Below are 18104 nucleotides of genomic sequence, written 5' to 3' on the forward strand. Positions count from 1 at the left end.
TATGTGCAATAACGCCGGCCATTCCGCCGCCGTCTTTTCATTCGGCACCGTAAAATCGCCCATCTCGCACGGCTGTAATTGGCTGCATTTGTTTGAGGTTGGGCTTTGAAAAATAAATAAAAGGAGACGAGTGGCTGCGCGCCAGAATGGTATAAAAGCAAGGCAAAAGCATTAAAATAGGAAAAAAAAAATAATTAAAAAAAATTTAGAAATCGATAAATTAATTATGGGCGTGACAAAACATTTTTTTTAATGAATCTATTAAAATAAGTAATTTAAGTGTATGCAAAAAAATATTGTAAAGGTAAAAAAAAATTACAAACATAAAATTCCACAAACTATAAAAAAACAAATAATTAATTTAATTTCCTTGTCCCTTAAAATGGGCCACGACATCAGGTCCTAATAGAAAAAGTTGCTGAGGTCCTCCAAATGTCCATAGCCCAAAATGAGCCTCGCCTTAAACACAAACAAAAACAATCCAATGCAATTGTGGTTAACTAAAAGTAACTTTTATTATACCATGCACTTTATACAAAAAAACATATTACAAACAAAAAACAAATAAGTTAACCACTTCAGACAAAGATCTGTATTATCCTGATTTAGTAGTGAAACGAAATGACGCAGAAAAAAAAGAAAAAAGAAGTGATTTTAGGTAAACGATACATGATAACATAACCTTGCACGGTCCTGTACAGTTTTTATAAACATGTCTTTTCATACACCAAAAATATCATTAAAAAAAGGGTTACAAATATAAACAGCCAAACTAGCTTGTATATTTAAACCAGTTCTACAAAAAGAAAGGTCTGAAACAATAAATAAAAAAATAAAAAAAAGTGTCAAATCTGGTCCAAAAAACCCTCAAAAACAGAAAAAAACAAAAAAATTAATCAAAACAAGACTGACGGTAGTTCTTTAAATAGTGTAAGAGGGCTCTCGATGCGTGTCGGCTAACATTCACGTGGAACCTGGAAATGTTTCACAACGTTGCATTCAAGAGGCTCGTAAAATTCTAAACTAAGACATCAGCGAGTGGCATCCTCGGTTGCCTCCCCGGCAAATTGGAATGGAAGAAAAATGAATGAACAATCTTCAAGCGGTAGCAAATGGTGAAGCCCCTTTCACGCTGACGGCACACAAAGACGGCATTCATCCCGTTCTGCCTGCGGCGTAGAAATGGCACCGGCGGGGAATGGAGGTCAGTTCCATTTGCGCAGGTGAACTTGACCAGGCGGTTTTCCTGCTTTGGAGGTAGCACGAGAGCCGGAACGGAGGCGGGATGACGCTGGGGCGAAAGGGGCGTTGATCCGGCAACGGCGGGACACGGGCAAGCGACACTCACTTCTCTCAAATTGTATGCTTTTGTCGAATATCCGATTAGTTTTCCGATAAGTTCGGAAGCAGCCATTTTGAGTCTTCTGTTAAAGCCTTTACGTTCCGATTCCGATTCATTTTGTGGCGTCGCCATGTGAACGAGGCTTGTGTGACTAATCGTTTCGGAGGCACTGAGACCATTTATAAAAAAAAAAAAAAAAAAAAAAAAACGTAACATGACAACGAATCATTCATTTTACATGTCATGTAATGTGTGACCTTCATTAGTTTAGATTGACTTTTTTTTTTACAACCACAGAGGGGGAAAAAAAAAAAAAGCATCCCCCCCCCCCTTGTTTAAGGCAACGCAATTTCTGATTGTCTTTGGTCATGAATGTTGCTTCCTCCCCGAACGATATGACGTCTCATATTTACACGACCGTGTGTGTGTGTGTGTCACCGGGCTTAAAAGTTCTGCTGCCTTCGTTTCTTGGCGTCCATGGCGTCCAGGATGGGCTGGCGCTTGGCCGTGTAGCGCTGCCGTAGCTCCTCGATCTCGCGCTCCATCATGGGGTCCAGAGCACTCAGGCGCATCTGAAGTTCCTCAAAGTCCAGATTCTTCAACTGAACCGACAACAAAGAACAGTGACAATTTTTTTTTTAGTTTTTGGGTTTTAGTTTTATACTTCAGTAGTTCAACCAATGAATGATCAGGTTCTTAATCGTGATTTCAATCTCAATTTGATTATTTTTGTTCACTCACAAAATCAAAGTCTCCGTCCTGGGGCACCTTCCAGTTATCGGGGAAGATGTTCTTGGACTGGATGCGGTAGCCGGGCTGCTCCTGAGGCTGGTTGTGGTTGTAGTTCTCCTGCTGGTGCTGCTGATGTTGATGCTGGTGATGCTGCTGGGCCGCCTTGTTGGAGTCCTGCTTGTCAAAGTAGTCCATGAAGGACGGACGCAAAGGCTGCTGCTGGGTGGCGTGTCCTGGCGGGAACGAGGAGATCGGCGCAAGTTACGCTGCGGTTGAGTCAAAACCGCCCGTTCAGGCAGCCATGACAAAAAAAGGGGATCGTTTTTCTTTCGCGAGATGGCGAGTGCGCTCACTCCTCATCGACCCCTGCTCCTCTTCTTCCTCCTCGTCGTCGCTGTTGATGACCATGGTGCCCAGGTCCGACTCCAGCATGGTGTTGCCGTGCTCGATCATGGTCTGCGCCCCGTCGCTCATGGTTCCGGTGGCGCGCATGGTGCCCGCGCCCTCCGAGCCGGACTTCACCATGGTGTGCGAGTCCACCTCGGTCTCCTCCTCCTGGAGGACGCCAAACAATCGGTCAGACATGTTGCGGCTTTTAATAGGTGAACAAAAAAAAAAAAAAAGGTCAGTCGTGTTGTGCTGACCGAGTTGTCGTCGTCTTCCTCCAGCTCCCTTTGCTGCTCCTGCTGCCTCTTGGCCTTCATCTCCATGGCTTCTGTGATCAGGTCCCTCAAGATGGAGACCGGCTTGGCCTGGCTGATGAACGGATGCTGGAAATGAGGAAAATGGGAAATAATTACGTTACAAACATCGCTAAACTTCTGGAGCCGATGGCTTTGAGTTCTTTAAAAATGCCGATGGATTTTTTTTTTTTTCCAAATTGGACCAATTTAACTCCAACTTGCCTCACCCACCACATCTGTAGTTTTTTAAGGCAAACAATCGAAACACTTCAATTGTCACACTTTAGCAATCACATTCAAATCACTACCATCAATAAATAATCCATAAATTTGTAAAAATCAGTCTTGTGTCTTCAACTAGTGATTGGTTTCATTTGGAGTTTCATTCTGGAAATGTTTGCAAATAACCTGCAGGAGCTGTGTGGCAGTGGCCCTCTGCTCCGGATTCTTCACCAGACACTTCTTGACGAAGTCCGTGAAGTCGTCCGACCACAGCTCGGGTTTCCGGAAGGTCGGCGGAGGGTTGGTGGGAATCATGAAGATGGCCTAAAAAGACGAGACAAGCGACAGAGGATTACAAATAGGGCGTCACGTTTTCAGAGAATCTATACTCACTCTCATGGGGTGGATGTCGGCGTAGGGGGGCTTGCCCTCGGCCATCTCAATGGACGTAATGCCCAACGACCAGATGTCGGCCACGCAGTTGTAACCAATCTCCTGGATCACCTCCGGAGCCATCCAGAACGGCGTTCCGATCACAGTGTTCCTCTTTGCCATGGTGTCCTTTTGAGGGAAATTCACGACAATACCCAGATTTGATTTCCAGAATTAACTGTGTGGAGCCTACACAACCGTTCGCTAGCTAACAAACTGCACAGAGTAAAAAAACTGGGAGGACAAAAAAAGTATCAGGTTGCTATCGGGTGCACCTAATCTGCACCGATTTTGTTATGAGTGTCGGTCCAGTTCAAGTTCACCGTGTAACACTTCCGGTTAGTTTTTAGCGGCTATTACCGTCAGCTGTCCTGCCACTCCAAAGTCGGCCAACTTGGCGTGTCCCTCCGTGTTGAGCAAAATGTTGCCGGCCTTGATGTCTCGGTGAATCTTCCTCATGAAGTGGAGGTATTCCAGACCCTTGAGTGTTGACTTTAAGATGGTGGCGATCTCATCCTCTGTCAACTGAAATGACAAGCAATACAATTCACAACAAAATTATTTTAATAATTTGATTGCAAAAAAAAAAAAAAGGTCTAAGCAGAATCTCTTGCCATGGAGCGTTTGCCGAGATAATTGTTCTGCATGGACTAATGCTAACTTTTGATGTGCGTTTTGCTTTCTAGGCGCATTTTGAAATAAGAAAACACAGCAAAAAGGGACATGAAGCAAAATCGTAAATTTTCACATTTTTCAGGGTAACGGAGCGCCTACTGTGGACCGGACCCACCGTTTTGTTGCGCAGCCTGATTATGTCAGAGACGGAGCCCGCCCCGCAGTACTCCATCACGATCCACAGGTCGGTGTTCTTGAAGTAGCTGCCGTAGTATTTCACTACGTAGGGACTTTGAGGAAACGCACCAGATCAGCGACATTGCTCATGGACAAACTGCAAGATGAATTCAAATGTTTAACCTGTCACATTGCTGCATGATGGAAATCTCCTTGATAATCTCTTGTAGATCAGACTCCACAGGAACCTGCTTGATGGCCACAACCTGTCCCGACTCCTTGTGGATGGCTTTGAATACGCTGCCATAAGAACTAAACACACAAAATAAAAATAGACACGTAGAGAGTACACACATTTTAAACCAGACACATGATGCAGTTTCCACAATTCAGTCATTTTCAAAGACTGACTTTTGACCATTTTCACTTTATTGTCAGAAGCTAATGCTGGTGACAATTTGTGTGTGGACAGGCACTCAACCTTTTGTAGGCAAACATTAAAAATGTATGTTCCACATTAACCTGTGATGAGGGGAAGTAAAACAAACTTACTCACCCTTCACCAAGTTTTTCCAGGACATCAAACACTTCCTCTGGTTGCTTAGTCAAGCTGTCTTCACTCAGCTTTTTCAGTTTACTGTTTTGAGAAAATAAATTTTGAGGGGGGAAACAACCATAAAAACACAAGTAATCCATAAATTTATAGTGAAGCATGATGAGTCACTGATAACATATCAACATTTTAGTTCCACTTTCTACGCGGAGTGGGAATGTATAACAAAGATAATTTAAAAGAATATGTAGTTTAAGTCACACGATAAGCTTACATATCATCACTGGTTCTCGTACTTATGGACAAAAAGTGTTGAGAGGAGCGACAAAGCTAACTATAATTAGCATCACCGGCTACCTCAGCGGCGAAGTCAAAAAGCATTAAATTGCAAACAACGGCAGACAGGCGTTCACAAACCTTTTTGGGGCAGATTGTTCCATGGTTCGAGTGTCTAGTGATACAAAAAGGTGACGGAATGATGCTCAGTTGCGGTGATTTGTATCTTCTCCGATCACCGAATGAACATTGTCGTCGCTGTTGTCAAAAAAATGAAGCTACTGGCGAGCGAGGGCCATTAGCTAATCGTTTCGTCTGACCAATCACGAGACACGTTGCTTCGAAGTGGGCGCAACACTGCGCATGCGCATTACTGCTACAGGGGCAACAATGAGCAGATTGGCCTGTTGTTGGGAAACGCGAGTGCATTAGCCATTTTGAATGTGTCCGACCCGCCACGTAAAGTCATACACGTGAAGGGACTGAACTGCATAAAGTGACAACTAACAAAACGCACAACTTTACTGCTCCCTCATTTACGCATTAAAGCACACATTTATATATTTTAAAAACAGATAAGAATAAAAACATATGTATGTAATTTTTAGTCTGATTATGATACGTGAATCATGTTTGCGCAAGACACTCATGCAACTCCAAAAATACGTACATAGTTTTGGATGATTACAAATATCCTCTACACTTGCTACCATATTTTCATTTTATCTTGCTTTGTTGCACCTCCAGTTGCTGTGCAATGCGCTATGGAAATAAATTTGTATTGTGTTGTTTTATTTTGTTTGCCCACTTATTTTTATTACAAACTTGCAAAAGTCTTTTATCAAGCAGATTGATTTTTGCAAATGATTCTTTCTACGTGTTAAATGTTTTAATAATTTTTAAAGAAGGAAAGAGAGAGAGTCAGTCGTTCCCACGGCATCCGTGAGGAGCAGTATCGCCAAAGTTTGATTATGGCCAACGGAGAAGAAGAACTAGATCCGGGCTAATCGCCGATAAACAAGACGAAGAAGAAAACGAGCGTAGTGTTATGTTGGCAACAAGAATGAGCATTGTTTTGGGTTAATAATAATTTTACATGAATGCAAAATATATTATCTAATAATGCTGAATTATAAACCGACGATTTAATTCAGCAGGGCCAAGCTAGCTGGTTCCCGTGAGCGGTGGCTAGGCCTAAGCTAACAAGAGTTAGCATACTCTCCGTCGTTCGCTTCAGATTTGCAGCGAATCAACAACAGAACCCGGTCATTTCACATCCATGAAGCTCTGGATCGGCAATTTCTGAGGGGAACGTGGTGGTATCCATGCGGGAGATCGACGCTGCCTACCGTCCGCCAACATGTCTTTAGTCGCCTATGGCAGCAGTGATGACAGTGATGGCGAAGGAACGTCGAGCAAACAAGGATCTGGGGGGCTCTTCTCCCTCCTGCCAGCCCCTCAAAAGCCTTCTACGGCGGACAGAACGTCGAGTGACGACCGTCTGCAAGGCAAGACGAGCTTTTTGTCAGGTTTGCCTAAACCCAAAAAGCGCACCGAGCCAGTGAGGATTCCCGTGCCGCAAATCGAGAAGCGCGACGTGAGTGTTGTGACGCCAACTGATAGATGATGATCAAGAGATTATTGATTATGATATAAATATTTTTGTTGTTGTTAGTCAGACTCGGATGACGACGAACCAGTGAAGAAGAAACTCCAGTCCCAGGTAGGAAAGCCTACACTTCATGGATGTTCAAACTGCTTTCAAGATGTCTGTCAAGGCTTTTCAGTGAATGGATTGTGCAATATCAACTGATCTGATCAGTTGAAAATGGTTAAACTTCACACCCATTTCCGTGTTTTTCGCTGTTCAGGGCGCAGGTAGCGGTCTGTCTTCTCTCCTGCCGCATCCCAAAAACCTGACTGTGAAGGTGACCGACAGACCTTTAATTCCCCACACGCTCACCAAGCGGCCGGATGCCAAAGGAGTCAGTCCGGGCACTCCCGCGCCAGGCCTGCTGGGCCCCAGCGCATCCCCCTCCGCCATCAAAGCGGCGGCCAAGTCGGCGGCGCGGCAGCTGGCCAGACAGATCGTAGCCACGGACGAGCACGAGGAGGACATCTCGCCGCAGAATTACTTCTCGTTGGGTGAGAGCCCTGAGCCGCCGCCTCCGGCCGTCACTCCCAGTTACGAACCTGAGCCCGTCATCGCCGTGGTGGAACCACTCCCCGCGCCGCTTCCTCCTCCACCGCCTGGTGACGAGCTGGGTCAGTCGGACGCGCCCCTCGACTTTGGAGGGGGTCAGGAGGGGGCTGCCGCGTGGGGAGGTCAGTATCCTCACTATCAGCAGCCCATGGCGGGACCCGAATCTTACCCCGAGGTATACAGGCGTCACATTTCAACAGATGTCAACTGTAACATGAACGACATTAGTGACATCATCTCATTCAACAGGGATACAATAGCAACGAAGCATATTACCAAGATCCAAGTCCCGGCTTGCCCGAAGACGAAGAACCTGGTAACTCTGCCATGTTTGATGACGAAGCGGTAAGGAATGTTGGCTATTTTCTCCCAAAATGTCTCAAACAGATCAGGAGGTTACTATTAATGGCAAAGTGGAATAATTATAAACTTGGAACCTAAAATGGAATTTATTGAGACTGCTGAGAGAAATGCAACCCAAGTAAGATAACTTTGGAATTCACCAGGATGAAGAGTGTGTGATGAGACGCATAAAAACAGAATGCTACCAGTGACAAACCATAAAACAAGAAGTGGAATTTACCACACATAAAAGAAAACAACTAGCGCTAAGCCTGAAACAGGAAATGGAATTTCCTGCAACAAAGGATGCTGGTGATGGCAAAGTGTGACGAGAAGTTAACGATCGCCTCTGTGCTGCATGCAGTTCATGCGTCTGCAGGGCAAAAGGAACCGGGGCAAAGAGGAAGTGAAGTTCCTGGAAATTAAGGGCGACGACCAGCTGAGTGGCCACCAGCAGTGGATCACCAAAAGCATGTCGGAGGAGAAGCAAACCCGCGGATCCTTCAGCAAGGTACGACCCCAGAATCACTTCAAGAATTCGTGAACCGTTTCTGACTGTGCTGTTTTTTTTTCCCACCACAGAAAAGAGGAGGAATGCCCACGGGACAACAGAGGCGCAAGCACCAGATTACATATCTCATCCACCAGGTGAGGCAGCTGAAACTTCCACATGCCCGTTTCGCAAACGATGTTCGGAACGAGCTCTAAAGTCTTCGTCTTCTCAGGCGAAGGAACGTGAGCTGGAGCTGAAGAACAGCTGGGCGGAAAACCGGATGACCCGTCGGCAGACGCAGGCCAAATACGGCTTCTAAGCGCCACGCCGTTTGCGGGTTTGGCGTCAAGGAGACTGGAGCTTCCTGTAGATTAAAAAAAAACAAAAACTAATGCACATTTTCCTCACCTGACTCATGACTCCTTTTGAAAGCAAACCGAGTTACCTTTTAGATAACCGCAGGCTTGTAAATGTTTTCCTTTGTACTGTACGTATTCCCGCTCATGGAACAAACATTTTGTGTTACTCTCGCTAAGTGTTAGGCCGTCATGAGAGGTCCCAGCGCATTCTCGTTCGACCGGAATTTTATAATAAACATGTCTGTGCACACATTTTAAAGTCCTTGCTGTTTTGTTAAAAGAAAAAAAAATGAAAATGGTTCACATGCACTTGCACCAAATTGAACAGTTCCCCTTTCAAAATGTCCCGCAGTCGAATCAAATCGAACTCCACGTATCGAAAAACCTTCCCGCCATAACTGACAGTACGACAATTTATTGAAGAATAAAACAAGCGATTTAAAGGCACAATAAAAAGTCCAAACTTGGGTCAGGATCAGACGCCACCCGCTGCGCCATCTTGGTCAAGAAGATGAGCGGTTCCGTACGACGTGGCGCGGCTGGGCGTCAGCCTGCGTCTGGCCGTGCAGCAGGCGCTCGTCAGCAAGCAAGCGCAGCAGCACAGCGAGAGCGCGGCGACGGCCCATGCCAGGGTGGTGACGACAAAGGCAAAGTTGTAGGTGATCTTGTGGCAGAAACGGGCGTCTCCCGGCGTGAAGCTGGGCGGGTACGTGCCGTACACCCAGATGGAGCCTGAACAAATGAAGACCCGAATCGGCGTCATGAGGACAAGCGCCATCCAGGGTGAAGGATGTTTTCGCACCTGCGATGAACCAGCAGAACGTGAAGAGGTCCAGCAGGGTCATGCAAACGGAGGTGAGCTTTCGCATCACGCCGTGCTCCAAGACGCAGCGGCAGTAGGTCACCGACAGAGCCAGCAGGCTGGACACGCCCAGAACCACCAGGTAGACGGGGATCCCGGAGCGCGCCGGGCACTGGCCCAGATGAGTGGCGCCTGTCGACAACACAATTAGCCGAAGCCCCGCAGGCGTTAGAACGTCGACTTCCTACCCAATCCGATGCCGGCGATCATCACCATCCACCACATGATGTTGGCCACCACTGCAAGGAAACGCAAACGTAATACGAGGCACGGCAGAGAAATCGAGAACAAACGTGAGAGAAAAAAGTTCTGACCGATGGATGAAATGTGAACGTCGCCATGCGGCATGTGGTCCATCTGTGGAGACGGTGTCAAAAAACGTTCAAACTATCGCAAAAACGCATCGGCTGCGCTGGTCGCAAACGATGCGACGGCGGCATCGGTCGGTTTTGACACAACTCAGGATGTGAAGACTTGTTTTGCAAAGTCATTGCAACGGTCTTACGACAAGAAAAAAAAAAAAGGGAAATCATTTTGCAACTGAGGGTTAGAATAGTTTGGCATTTTTCAGTTGTATTTACTTCATTTCGATTTTTTTTTTAATTATATTGTGTTAATTAGTTTTTAGATCAGGTTTGTTAGTTTTGAGTTTGTTGAAAATGATTCATTTTAGTTTACAAGCAGTTTTTATTACTAAATTTATTACTTTTAAATAATTTTATTCTCATTTTAATTCATTACCTATTTTATTTATTTTTTGTTGCAATTTTAGTTTTAGTTCCTTCGTAGACGTACAAGGTTTCATTAGTGATCATTTTAATAAGAAAATGGTTCACTCAGCACGCGTTCTTCACAATAACGTCAAAACAATCCTCAAGATGTCCTTTTAGTCCTGTTTCTGGTTGTCACTAGGTGGCGCTGTCGCATTGACTTGACTTGTCTCCTCATCCGTGTGTTGCGTAATATCCATCGCTGCCGCCCGCTGCGCCTTCAAGAGGCGCTGATGACTGGCCGATGGGTCCTCGTAGGGCACTAAGGACATGGGGACGCGGACCGTATCCATTCCGTTCACCTGTAGGAACACACAGATGTGTGTTATTATGCGATCTGCCAAAAAAAAAAAAAAACAAGTCTGAATAATCTTACCGTTACGTCACACCAGTAGTCGCCCAACTCTGTGATGGGCTCAAATGGAAGCTTCAAGGCATGAGGAGGTACCACCACGATTAGCTAAGAATAAAGTGAATATTCAAAACATGTTAGATTTTTTTTTTTTTTAATAAAAAAAAATACATTCAGTACAAAACTTTTGCAGATTTAAATGTATTTATTTTTGGGTAACATACCTGTTTCAGAAACTGCCTCATCACGACCTCACTTGTCAGCTTAAAGTCTTCTGAGGGCATTTTGTTGATTTTCAGCTTGCAGCGCTTCAGGTACTCGACTGTCTGGAAAATGAAGGCAGCATTATTATTATTAACACTAAAAAAAAAAAAATCTTGTGTATTAATCAATAATTAAGAAGTATGCTGCAACCAAGTGTGCATAGGAATGGGAGTAATGTACATAAATATTATTGTTTTACAGACTCCATCCTGAAAACGTATGCAAAATAGGTCACGGCACCTCCCAAAATGTTGAGAGTTGTCTATTTCAATAGCTTAAACCACAAACTGGGTACTACAAACGGACACTAAAACACTTCAATATGATTTCAAACTCATCTCAGAACATTATAGTGACAGTGACAAAGTTCTATGCTTTCCACTTGTCTTTGTTTTACACGGACTTACCATTTGTCCAGTGCGTGTTTGGATTCTTTCTTCGATGGAGCCCTCACGCAAAAGCTGAAGAAGATAAAAAAGAGAGAAGAGCGTTCAATAACTACATTACAATTTAAAACAATTGCAAAGCCCTCAGCGCGCACCCTTAACTCCTCCGCGAACATCTCCTTGTTCTCTGGAGACGGATAGACGGCGAGTCCGTGAGGAAGCAGTTTGTTCCGCCCTATTGACTTTTTGACAAAGACCGTATCTCCTCGACCACCCAGCCCTGTCAAGAAAATAAGTCACATTTAATACAGATTTTTGTTGTTGTTGTTGTGGTCTGACGGAATCCATAAGGTGAGACTCACTGGGGACAGTTTGTGTGAGGATGAGCTCCATCTTTTGAGTGGGAGCATGTTTGGTGTCCTCCACCAGCTTGAAGATGCGGTGCCTGCGGGGGTGCAACCTCGGGGGTCTGCCCACTTTGGCAAGGGGCACCTGCCACCAGCGCTCCACCACCACAGTGCTCTGTAGAAAAATATTTACTGTATCAATCCAAAAACTACTGCAAAATGCCTTCTGAAATGATCAAATGATAAAAGTTCCCCAAGAGTGTTAAGGGCACGTCCCCTGGAGTGGTGATAGGTTCAAGGGCCACTAACCAAAAATTCAGGAAAATCGCTTTGAGAAAACAATTGACGTGCTCTTAAGCAATGCACTTGCCATAGCAGAGCGTTGTGGTGTGCAAAGTTGAAACATGAAACATTCACGTAAAATGTTTAAAATAAAGCAGACACCGACCTGGACAGAAGTCACAGAAAAGCACCTGGTTGTCATTTGGCCGAGCAGATCCTGAAGGGCACGGCGGCCGGAGCTCAACATGTTGAACGAGCGATGTCAACGTGGAAATTTATTGTGGGAGTTTCGTTAAAGTATTTCCTAAAAGTGTGTTTTGGAAAAACGTGCTGGTTCGGGAGCACTATTTGTCAAAACATCCCCTGTTTCATGCTAACATGCCAGAGTAGATAGCACGCTTATGGTGACGTAAAGGACCCTGGTTAAAAAGTAGAAGTCCCAAGTATTGCCTGACTGAAAATATTTTCTTTTGCATTAAACTAAAAATAATCACAAGTCGCATTCAATTTAAACTAACATCAAAGTTTCGTTGTTATCTAATGTTAATACGCTTTAAATTCTGAACGTAAGAAGAAAAACAAGTAGATAAACGACAGTCGTGTTTTCGAATGACATCCGACTGAACTAGTAGTCCAGAAAATAGCCTGAATAAAAAGTCATTGTGACAAGAAAGATTGTATCTTCTGCTCTGCATAAGTTCACTTTGGCATAACAAAACTCAGGATGTGGAGACACGTTGTGCAAAGTTATCACAACTGTGCCTCACACACACGCAAAAAAGGCAATACTTAAATATCTTTCAAGGATATACCCTTGCTAGGCTGAAGCAAGAATGTACTCATCGTAACCTCAGGCAGTGGAAGTATTTGAGAGTATGACCCTACTGCCCTTCATCACGAAAGGGAACCCCTTAATGCCTCTGCAGATGTCCACATATACACTCGCGCCCCCCCTCGTCTACTAGTGGGTTTGCCTGTCAGACTTCGGTGGGGGCAAAGTACTATCGAACAGCACGCAACCACGCACTAGCAGTCTCTGAATAACAGAAAGATGTCCACTCTCATCAGAAAGATTATTAACACTGCTAAAGCACCGGCTGCCATCGGCCCCTACAGGTAATAAATACATATTAAACATGTTTGCAATGTATAAATTGGGAGGTGTGTCTTAGCGGTCGATGAACTGAGCCGATAGCGCATGTAAAGTGAAACTTGGAGCGAATAGGCCACAAAGTCCAAACTGTGTTCGAAGAGCAGCAGGTGACGTTAAAGAATGGATACAATCCGCAGGCAGATTACATACACGGACAAAGCTCCGGTCAGGCAGGGAATATACAGGTAAGACGCAGGAAAAGCCCACGTGCATACACATTTTTTTTTTAAATATTGTTTTTTGTTTTCATTCTTGTCATGTTTTTATTGTGTAAGTAGCACACGTGCAGAAATGGAGTTGCGAGTATCGACAAATCAGAATGCTTGTGGGCGGTGATTGACCGTCGTTTTGGTTGTAAAGGAATTTATTTACACTAAATAACAATCTAACCGCAATTTACACTACATTGTGAATTTTCAAAAATCTCCCAAGCAAGCATGAAATAACAATAAGTGACGTATTATCCGCATTAGGTCGGAGGTAGGAATTTTAATTATATTGATTTTCTCCACCCGACGGCGCTAGAGAACCGAGTATGTCGTATCAGGTTGCCCGAGGAGCACCGAAGAAGTGGAATTTAACCTCCAGATAAACTTTTAGCCTGCGTTCAAGTCCAATTAAAGATAAAACTGCCGGTATACGTACTTCCTTAATTAATTAGTGAGGCTAACATGCGTTGTAAGGGTGGAATTATCACCATAGTTGGTCAATTTACTTGCGTTTACTTCGTGTGCAGGACAGCTGTTCCTGAACTTCCGTGTGTGTGACGTCACGACACAAGCAGCTAAATGATAACGAAAAAGAGATAAATAAAAAGCCAATTGAGTTGCTAAAGTGACATGGAACGAGAAAAAAATTGTACAGAAATAGACAATTTACCATGCAGAATGACACGCATGATTTCAATTTGTTGTATGATCATTATTGTCCACTTGGGGTCGCCATTCACGCATGATGCACATTGCTTTGTATTGCGCTTGAATATTTTGTGACCTTCCAATCTTGGACTTGAATATTAGTGATAGTGTGAATATCTGGGAAAAAAATAAAGCCCCAAAAGAATGATAATAATAATAATGATAATACGTCTGTTTGTTTTTATGCAGCCAAGCAGTGCTGGTGGACAGGACCTTGTACATCTCTGGTCAACTGGGGATGGATGTGGCCTCCGGTCAGCTGGTCCAGGGAGGAGTGCATGCTCAGGCCAAACAGGTTATGCGTACATATACAGACTGTTAGATGTGGCAAAAACAATCATACTTTTTATTTAAGTATATGCTTGTGTTAAAAAAAAAAAAAGTTGAATGTTGTTCGGTCTATCATTTTGTTTATCCTCAGGCTCTGGTCAACATGGGGGAGATCCTTAAAGCCTCCGGATGCAACTACACTAACGGTAACATCTGAAATCTCAATACGATGATTTTTTTTTTCTCCCTTACAACGCAAAAATATTTGTCTATTTCAGTGGTGAAGACGACCGTCCTGCTGGCGGACATTAATGACTTTAACGGCGTTAATGAAGTCTACAAGACATGTAAGTCAATGTTAAACTTTATGATGATTAATTGGAGAGCGGTTATTTATCTCGCCACGTCTGTAGTAGCACATTTTACCCGAGTGCATTGTCCCGTTTGATAGTCATCTTGGGCCCCTCGCCACTCATTATTCCAATAGAAGACAACAGAGAGGTGAAACGGAAGCTCGTGAGCCCACTATGCGTTTGTAAGCAGACACCGCCACGCAGGAGGTCACCGTGTAACGTGACCTCCAGCGGAGCCACACATAATGTTAAGTTAAGGCTCCTCTCCATCGTCCGGATTCTATTCAACACCAGCAAAAGCGCACTGACCCAGAAGATTTTAGTTTTATTTTCTTTCCATTCGGCTGATCAGGCAGCTCAATTTGTTTGCTTGTGAAGTCTGCCTAGCAACAAGTGGCCGATGCCATCGCGTCAATCCGAGCAGGTCTCCTGCAACGGCTTGAAGTTTAAAATGTTCTTTTTGTCGTTAAAGTTACTTTTGCTTTCTTTCATGCAGTTTTCAGCAGCAATTTCCCCGCCAGAGCTGCCTATCAAGTGGCGGCGCTGCCTCGCGTGAGTAATCCTCTCGACACTTAATATTATATTATATTAGTTATTATGAGCAGTATTTCTCATATAGATATATATTTATTTTTAATCTCTCCAGGGTGGCTTGGTGGAAATCGAGGCGGTGGCAGTTGTCGGTCCTCTCGCCGACTCTTGACTAGGCGGCCATCTCGCAAACAAGTTATAGCGTCCATTTTTTTTTTTTTTAAGAAACATTTTGTCACAGCTGATTCTGAATATGTTCACATTTTTCCAAATGGGTCTCTGAGCTCACAGAACCGCTTTCAACGCTTTTGAAAGAAAACCCCACGTAATGGACGAAAGCACTTAATTTGCCAGTTGTTTGGACTGCGTTACAATGTTAGGTGAGTTAAATAATAAAAATAAAAAATAACATCGCGCCGTGCCTTAAGTAGCTTTCGTTCATGTGAAGCTTTGTACAACTGTGTAATAATCGCGAATAAAAAGAACCTGGCCAAGAAGGGTTTCGATTCTGGTCATTTTATTGCACTTTTTTCGATCACTCGTAACGTTGTTTGAAGAAATCTTTTTCTTTACATGGAAAGGTATTTGAATTAAATTTTCTTTGTTATGTATTATTTAGTTTAATTTTATGGATCATCTCTTGGTTGTTTGACCTGCAAATGGCCTGAATGTAAAAATAAACTAAAAAAAAATAGGCGCAGTAATTCATAAATTTTGTCTATTGGATGTATTTTATTGAAGAGCGGCGTTTTTTTTTTTTTCACTTTCGGGACATGGCGAATTTGTTACCTCTTTTCACGGCTATAAAATCCATCTTGATTCATAACTTGGCATTTTGGCTGTGATGTCGCAGTAAATGCAAAACGTTCTCTCAAATGGATCAGTAAGTGCTGTCGCGTTGGGGCGGGAAGGCGCACGGTGATGATGTCACAGCGTCTCCATCTTGGCAATTTGAAAGTTTGTCTACAGTCTCGTGAGCGATGTCAGTCGCTTGAAGCTAAACGACGAGGGGAGAAAAATTCAAGAAAAAAAAATCCCAATTGGATTATTTTCCAAAATGGTTCAGCCCTGCTCAGAAGTGAGCTCACCTGGTGCCTCTTCTGTTGTTTCTTGTTTTGCTTCCGTCGAATCGGCAGCTGCTGCTTGAGCTGATGTGACAATATATTTTTTATTTTTTTATATATATATATGAAATGCCAATTTACCATTTTCTGGAGGTGCGCTCTCAGAGGTGTCCGCAGGGGCGGCATCAACGTCGGCGTCGGTCAGCTGCAGTTCCGCCTCCTGCGCTGGCGGCGGCGCTGTTGCCGTCGCCGTATCATCGACCGGCTTCGCGTCGGAGGAGTCTGCCGGCGGTGGGGGTGGCGGCGTCTGTTCGGGAAGGGTCTCGCTGTCCGCCACCACGTTGCCGTTGGTCGTCACTGGGAGGGAGGCGTTAACATGTATGACCTTAACTTGACTGTGTGTGTTTGTGTGTTGCTATGCGTTTCCATGTCGGCTCGGCGCCGTCCCTTTAATGATTGACACACAGAGGAGGAAAGCAACAAACACTCTCCGGGGGGTCTAGACGCTTCGATAATCTTTGATTTCTTTTCTACCATTTTTAGATCGTTCTTTTTATTGACACTGTTTAACGGACAATATCATGATATTGGCATGTATCGTATCGATACAGAATTACGTATCGATGATACGTCAATGATATTATTGTTGATTTTCATTTTTGGGTTCACTGATACTTTTAGTTCAAGGGTGTCTGTATCGTGAAACGTTTTGTAGATTTTCATAGAGTTTTTTAAAAAAATTTTATCGGCCTGTCGATTATCCGCTCAATCCTCACTTCCACATCGTGCCACATCATTTGCAAAAATCAAAGCTGCAATACAGATGCAACCAAACCGCACCCCCTCAACATCTGGCTGCGCCTAAAATATCTGGCCATAAAAGTTCTGAACAGAATCGGTGATAAAAGGCAGCCCCGGCGGAGTCCGACCCTCCCTGAAAACGAATCTGACTAATTGCCGGCAATGTGGAACGTTCTTTGTTGTATCGTGATACTGACCGCGTTGATTGGGTTGCTCTGTGAGTGAATCGACTCACCTTTGTAAATGATCTTATTCTTAAAAGACGTTTCATACCTGTGCTGCTGGTTCCGTTGCTCTCCTCTGGTTTAACTCCAGGTTTGGTCGAGTCCACCGCTGAAGTCTGAGAGCTTGTGGAACATCCCATCCTGTTCTGTCCACAAGAGATTGGACGGGAGAGTAAAGAAAAAGTGGGGAATCGTCCTTTTAATGTCGTGCGTAGTCACGCATCTTGCGGTGCTTCCTCCGGCGTTGTGGTGATGGCCTCGAGTTACTCAGACACGCCGGTGCAGTCAGTGTTGGATTTGTTGTTGACTGTAACTGAGGCTGTTTCCAGGAGGCTGGCAACAAAAATACATTATTCAAGTGGTCAGCGGCTGCTTGTGTGCAGAGGCGGCCACGCCTCACTGGGTGGTGACAAGAGTGTGTATAAAAGGGGGGAAAAGAACTCCAAAATATACAGAGTGACCTCCTAGATGAAGTTGTAGTTGGTAAAACATTTCAGTGTTTGAATGAAACTTGTCACTCTTTTTCTGACGGGACACTTCTCTGAACTGTCTGTGGGGGGAAAAAAGACGTAGAAGTCAAACAATCTTGTCAGCTCCTGAATCATTTCGGTTAATAATGACACAAGGACACCGACAATTCCGTTGCATTGGTTAACTCACTCAAGTTTGCAAATTGACTGAAAATCCCGCAAAGTCAGATTCGGTTTTCAATCACTTGGTTACCGGAGTCACTGCAAACGATGCAGGCTGCGTTGATTCAGTTGACTAATGGAGGTGATTCTGTTGGGTCAGACTCCGAAGATTCGTTGGCGGATTCTGCGACAACATACAAAGTATCGGATTCAGTGGTATCGGTTCACTCACACACGTTAGCATTTCCACCTGTTGCTGTTTTTATATTTTTACGATGAACTTATCATAGTTTTGCACGTTTTACATGAATTTGGTTCAATTCTTGGTATTTTACATTCAACATGTTTAATTTTGGTACAAAATAAATTGACACAGATGAGTAGCCTCTAGTCTCGTTGCACTCTTGAGTACAATGACAATAAAGGGATTTCTAATTCTAAAAATTCTAGTGCTCCACTAATACTAT

The 18104-nt window shown here is 44.1% G+C and overlaps 6 protein-coding genes across 8 annotated transcripts; 2 read left to right on the forward strand and 4 right to left on the reverse strand.

Moving 5' to 3' along the window:
- Window positions 1-490: 490 nt before the first annotated feature.
- On the reverse strand, window positions 491-5340 carry stk3 (serine/threonine kinase 3 (STE20 homolog, yeast)). The gene is made up of 11 exons (XM_088278737.1): window positions 5174-5340; window positions 4760-4840; window positions 4387-4515; window positions 4202-4316; window positions 3772-3936; window positions 3373-3540; window positions 3166-3303; window positions 2719-2844; window positions 2428-2629; window positions 2084-2307; window positions 491-1944 (listed from the first exon to the last, which is right to left on the reverse strand). The coding sequence occupies exons 1-11, from the start codon at window positions 5194-5196 to the stop codon at window positions 1786-1788; spliced, it is 1530 nt and encodes a 509-aa protein (XP_088134863.1). The 5' UTR covers window positions 5197-5340; the 3' UTR covers window positions 491-1785.
- A 653-nt stretch (window positions 5341-5993) lies between these two features.
- prcc (proline rich mitotic checkpoint control factor) lies at window positions 5994-8681 on the forward strand. The gene is made up of 7 exons (XM_088278750.1): window positions 5994-6629; window positions 6708-6755; window positions 6904-7410; window positions 7485-7580; window positions 7942-8088; window positions 8160-8225; window positions 8303-8681. Exons 1-7 carry the CDS (start codon window positions 6393-6395, stop codon window positions 8387-8389), a joined length of 1188 nt encoding a protein of 395 aa, XP_088134876.1. The 5' UTR covers window positions 5994-6392; the 3' UTR covers window positions 8390-8681.
- A 147-nt stretch (window positions 8682-8828) lies between these two features.
- Window positions 8829-9941, reverse strand: LOC148321676 (transmembrane protein 272-like). 2 transcript variants are annotated; one of them, XM_088278770.1, is made up of 4 exons: window positions 9606-9941; window positions 9480-9530; window positions 9232-9423; window positions 8829-9161 (listed from the first exon to the last, which is right to left on the reverse strand). In XM_088278770.1, the coding sequence occupies exons 1-4, from the start codon at window positions 9646-9648 to the stop codon at window positions 8905-8907; spliced, it is 543 nt and encodes a 180-aa protein (XP_088134896.1). In that variant the 5' UTR covers window positions 9649-9941; the 3' UTR covers window positions 8829-8904. The 2 variants fall into 2 exon arrangements, with proteins under 2 accessions (XP_088134896.1, XP_088134895.1); XM_088278769.1 differs by having other exon boundaries at window positions 9480-9941.
- Window positions 9942-10090: 149 nt separating this feature from the next.
- On the reverse strand, window positions 10091-12496 carry mrpl9 (mitochondrial ribosomal protein L9). Its single transcript, XM_088278765.1, has 7 exons — window positions 11859-12496; window positions 11426-11585; window positions 11219-11343; window positions 11085-11138; window positions 10638-10739; window positions 10438-10521; window positions 10091-10363 (listed from the first exon to the last, which is right to left on the reverse strand). Exons 1-7 carry the CDS (start codon window positions 11937-11939, stop codon window positions 10178-10180), a joined length of 792 nt encoding a protein of 263 aa, XP_088134891.1. The 5' UTR covers window positions 11940-12496; the 3' UTR covers window positions 10091-10177.
- A 155-nt stretch (window positions 12497-12651) lies between these two features.
- On the forward strand, window positions 12652-15413 carry rida (reactive intermediate imine deaminase A). 2 transcript variants are annotated; one of them, XM_088278771.1, is made up of 6 exons: window positions 12652-12808; window positions 13952-14057; window positions 14184-14238; window positions 14311-14379; window positions 14882-14937; window positions 15032-15413. In XM_088278771.1, the coding sequence occupies exons 1-6, from the start codon at window positions 12744-12746 to the stop codon at window positions 15086-15088; spliced, it is 408 nt and encodes a 135-aa protein (XP_088134897.1). In that variant the 5' UTR covers window positions 12652-12743; the 3' UTR covers window positions 15089-15413. The 2 variants fall into 2 exon arrangements, with proteins under 2 accessions (XP_088134897.1, XP_088134898.1); XM_088278772.1 differs by lacking the exon at window positions 12652-12808 and adding an exon at window positions 12829-13030.
- Window positions 15145-17231, reverse strand: LOC148321679 (uncharacterized). The gene is made up of 4 exons (XM_088278773.1): window positions 17055-17231; window positions 16122-16337; window positions 16005-16064; window positions 15145-15913 (listed from the first exon to the last, which is right to left on the reverse strand). The coding sequence occupies exons 1-4, from the start codon at window positions 17143-17145 to the stop codon at window positions 15900-15902; spliced, it is 381 nt and encodes a 126-aa protein (XP_088134899.1). The 5' UTR covers window positions 17146-17231; the 3' UTR covers window positions 15145-15899.
- Between the last annotated feature and the right edge of the window lie 873 nt (window positions 17232-18104).

The sequence above is a fragment of the Idiotropiscis lumnitzeri genome, chromosome 16 (genome assembly GCF_059441095.1).
Source record: "Idiotropiscis lumnitzeri isolate Australia: NSW breed Sydney's pygmy pipehorse chromosome 16, RoL_Ilum_1.0, whole genome shotgun sequence".
In the NCBI taxonomy this organism is placed as follows: domain Eukaryota; kingdom Metazoa; phylum Chordata; class Actinopteri; order Syngnathiformes; family Syngnathidae; genus Idiotropiscis; species Idiotropiscis lumnitzeri.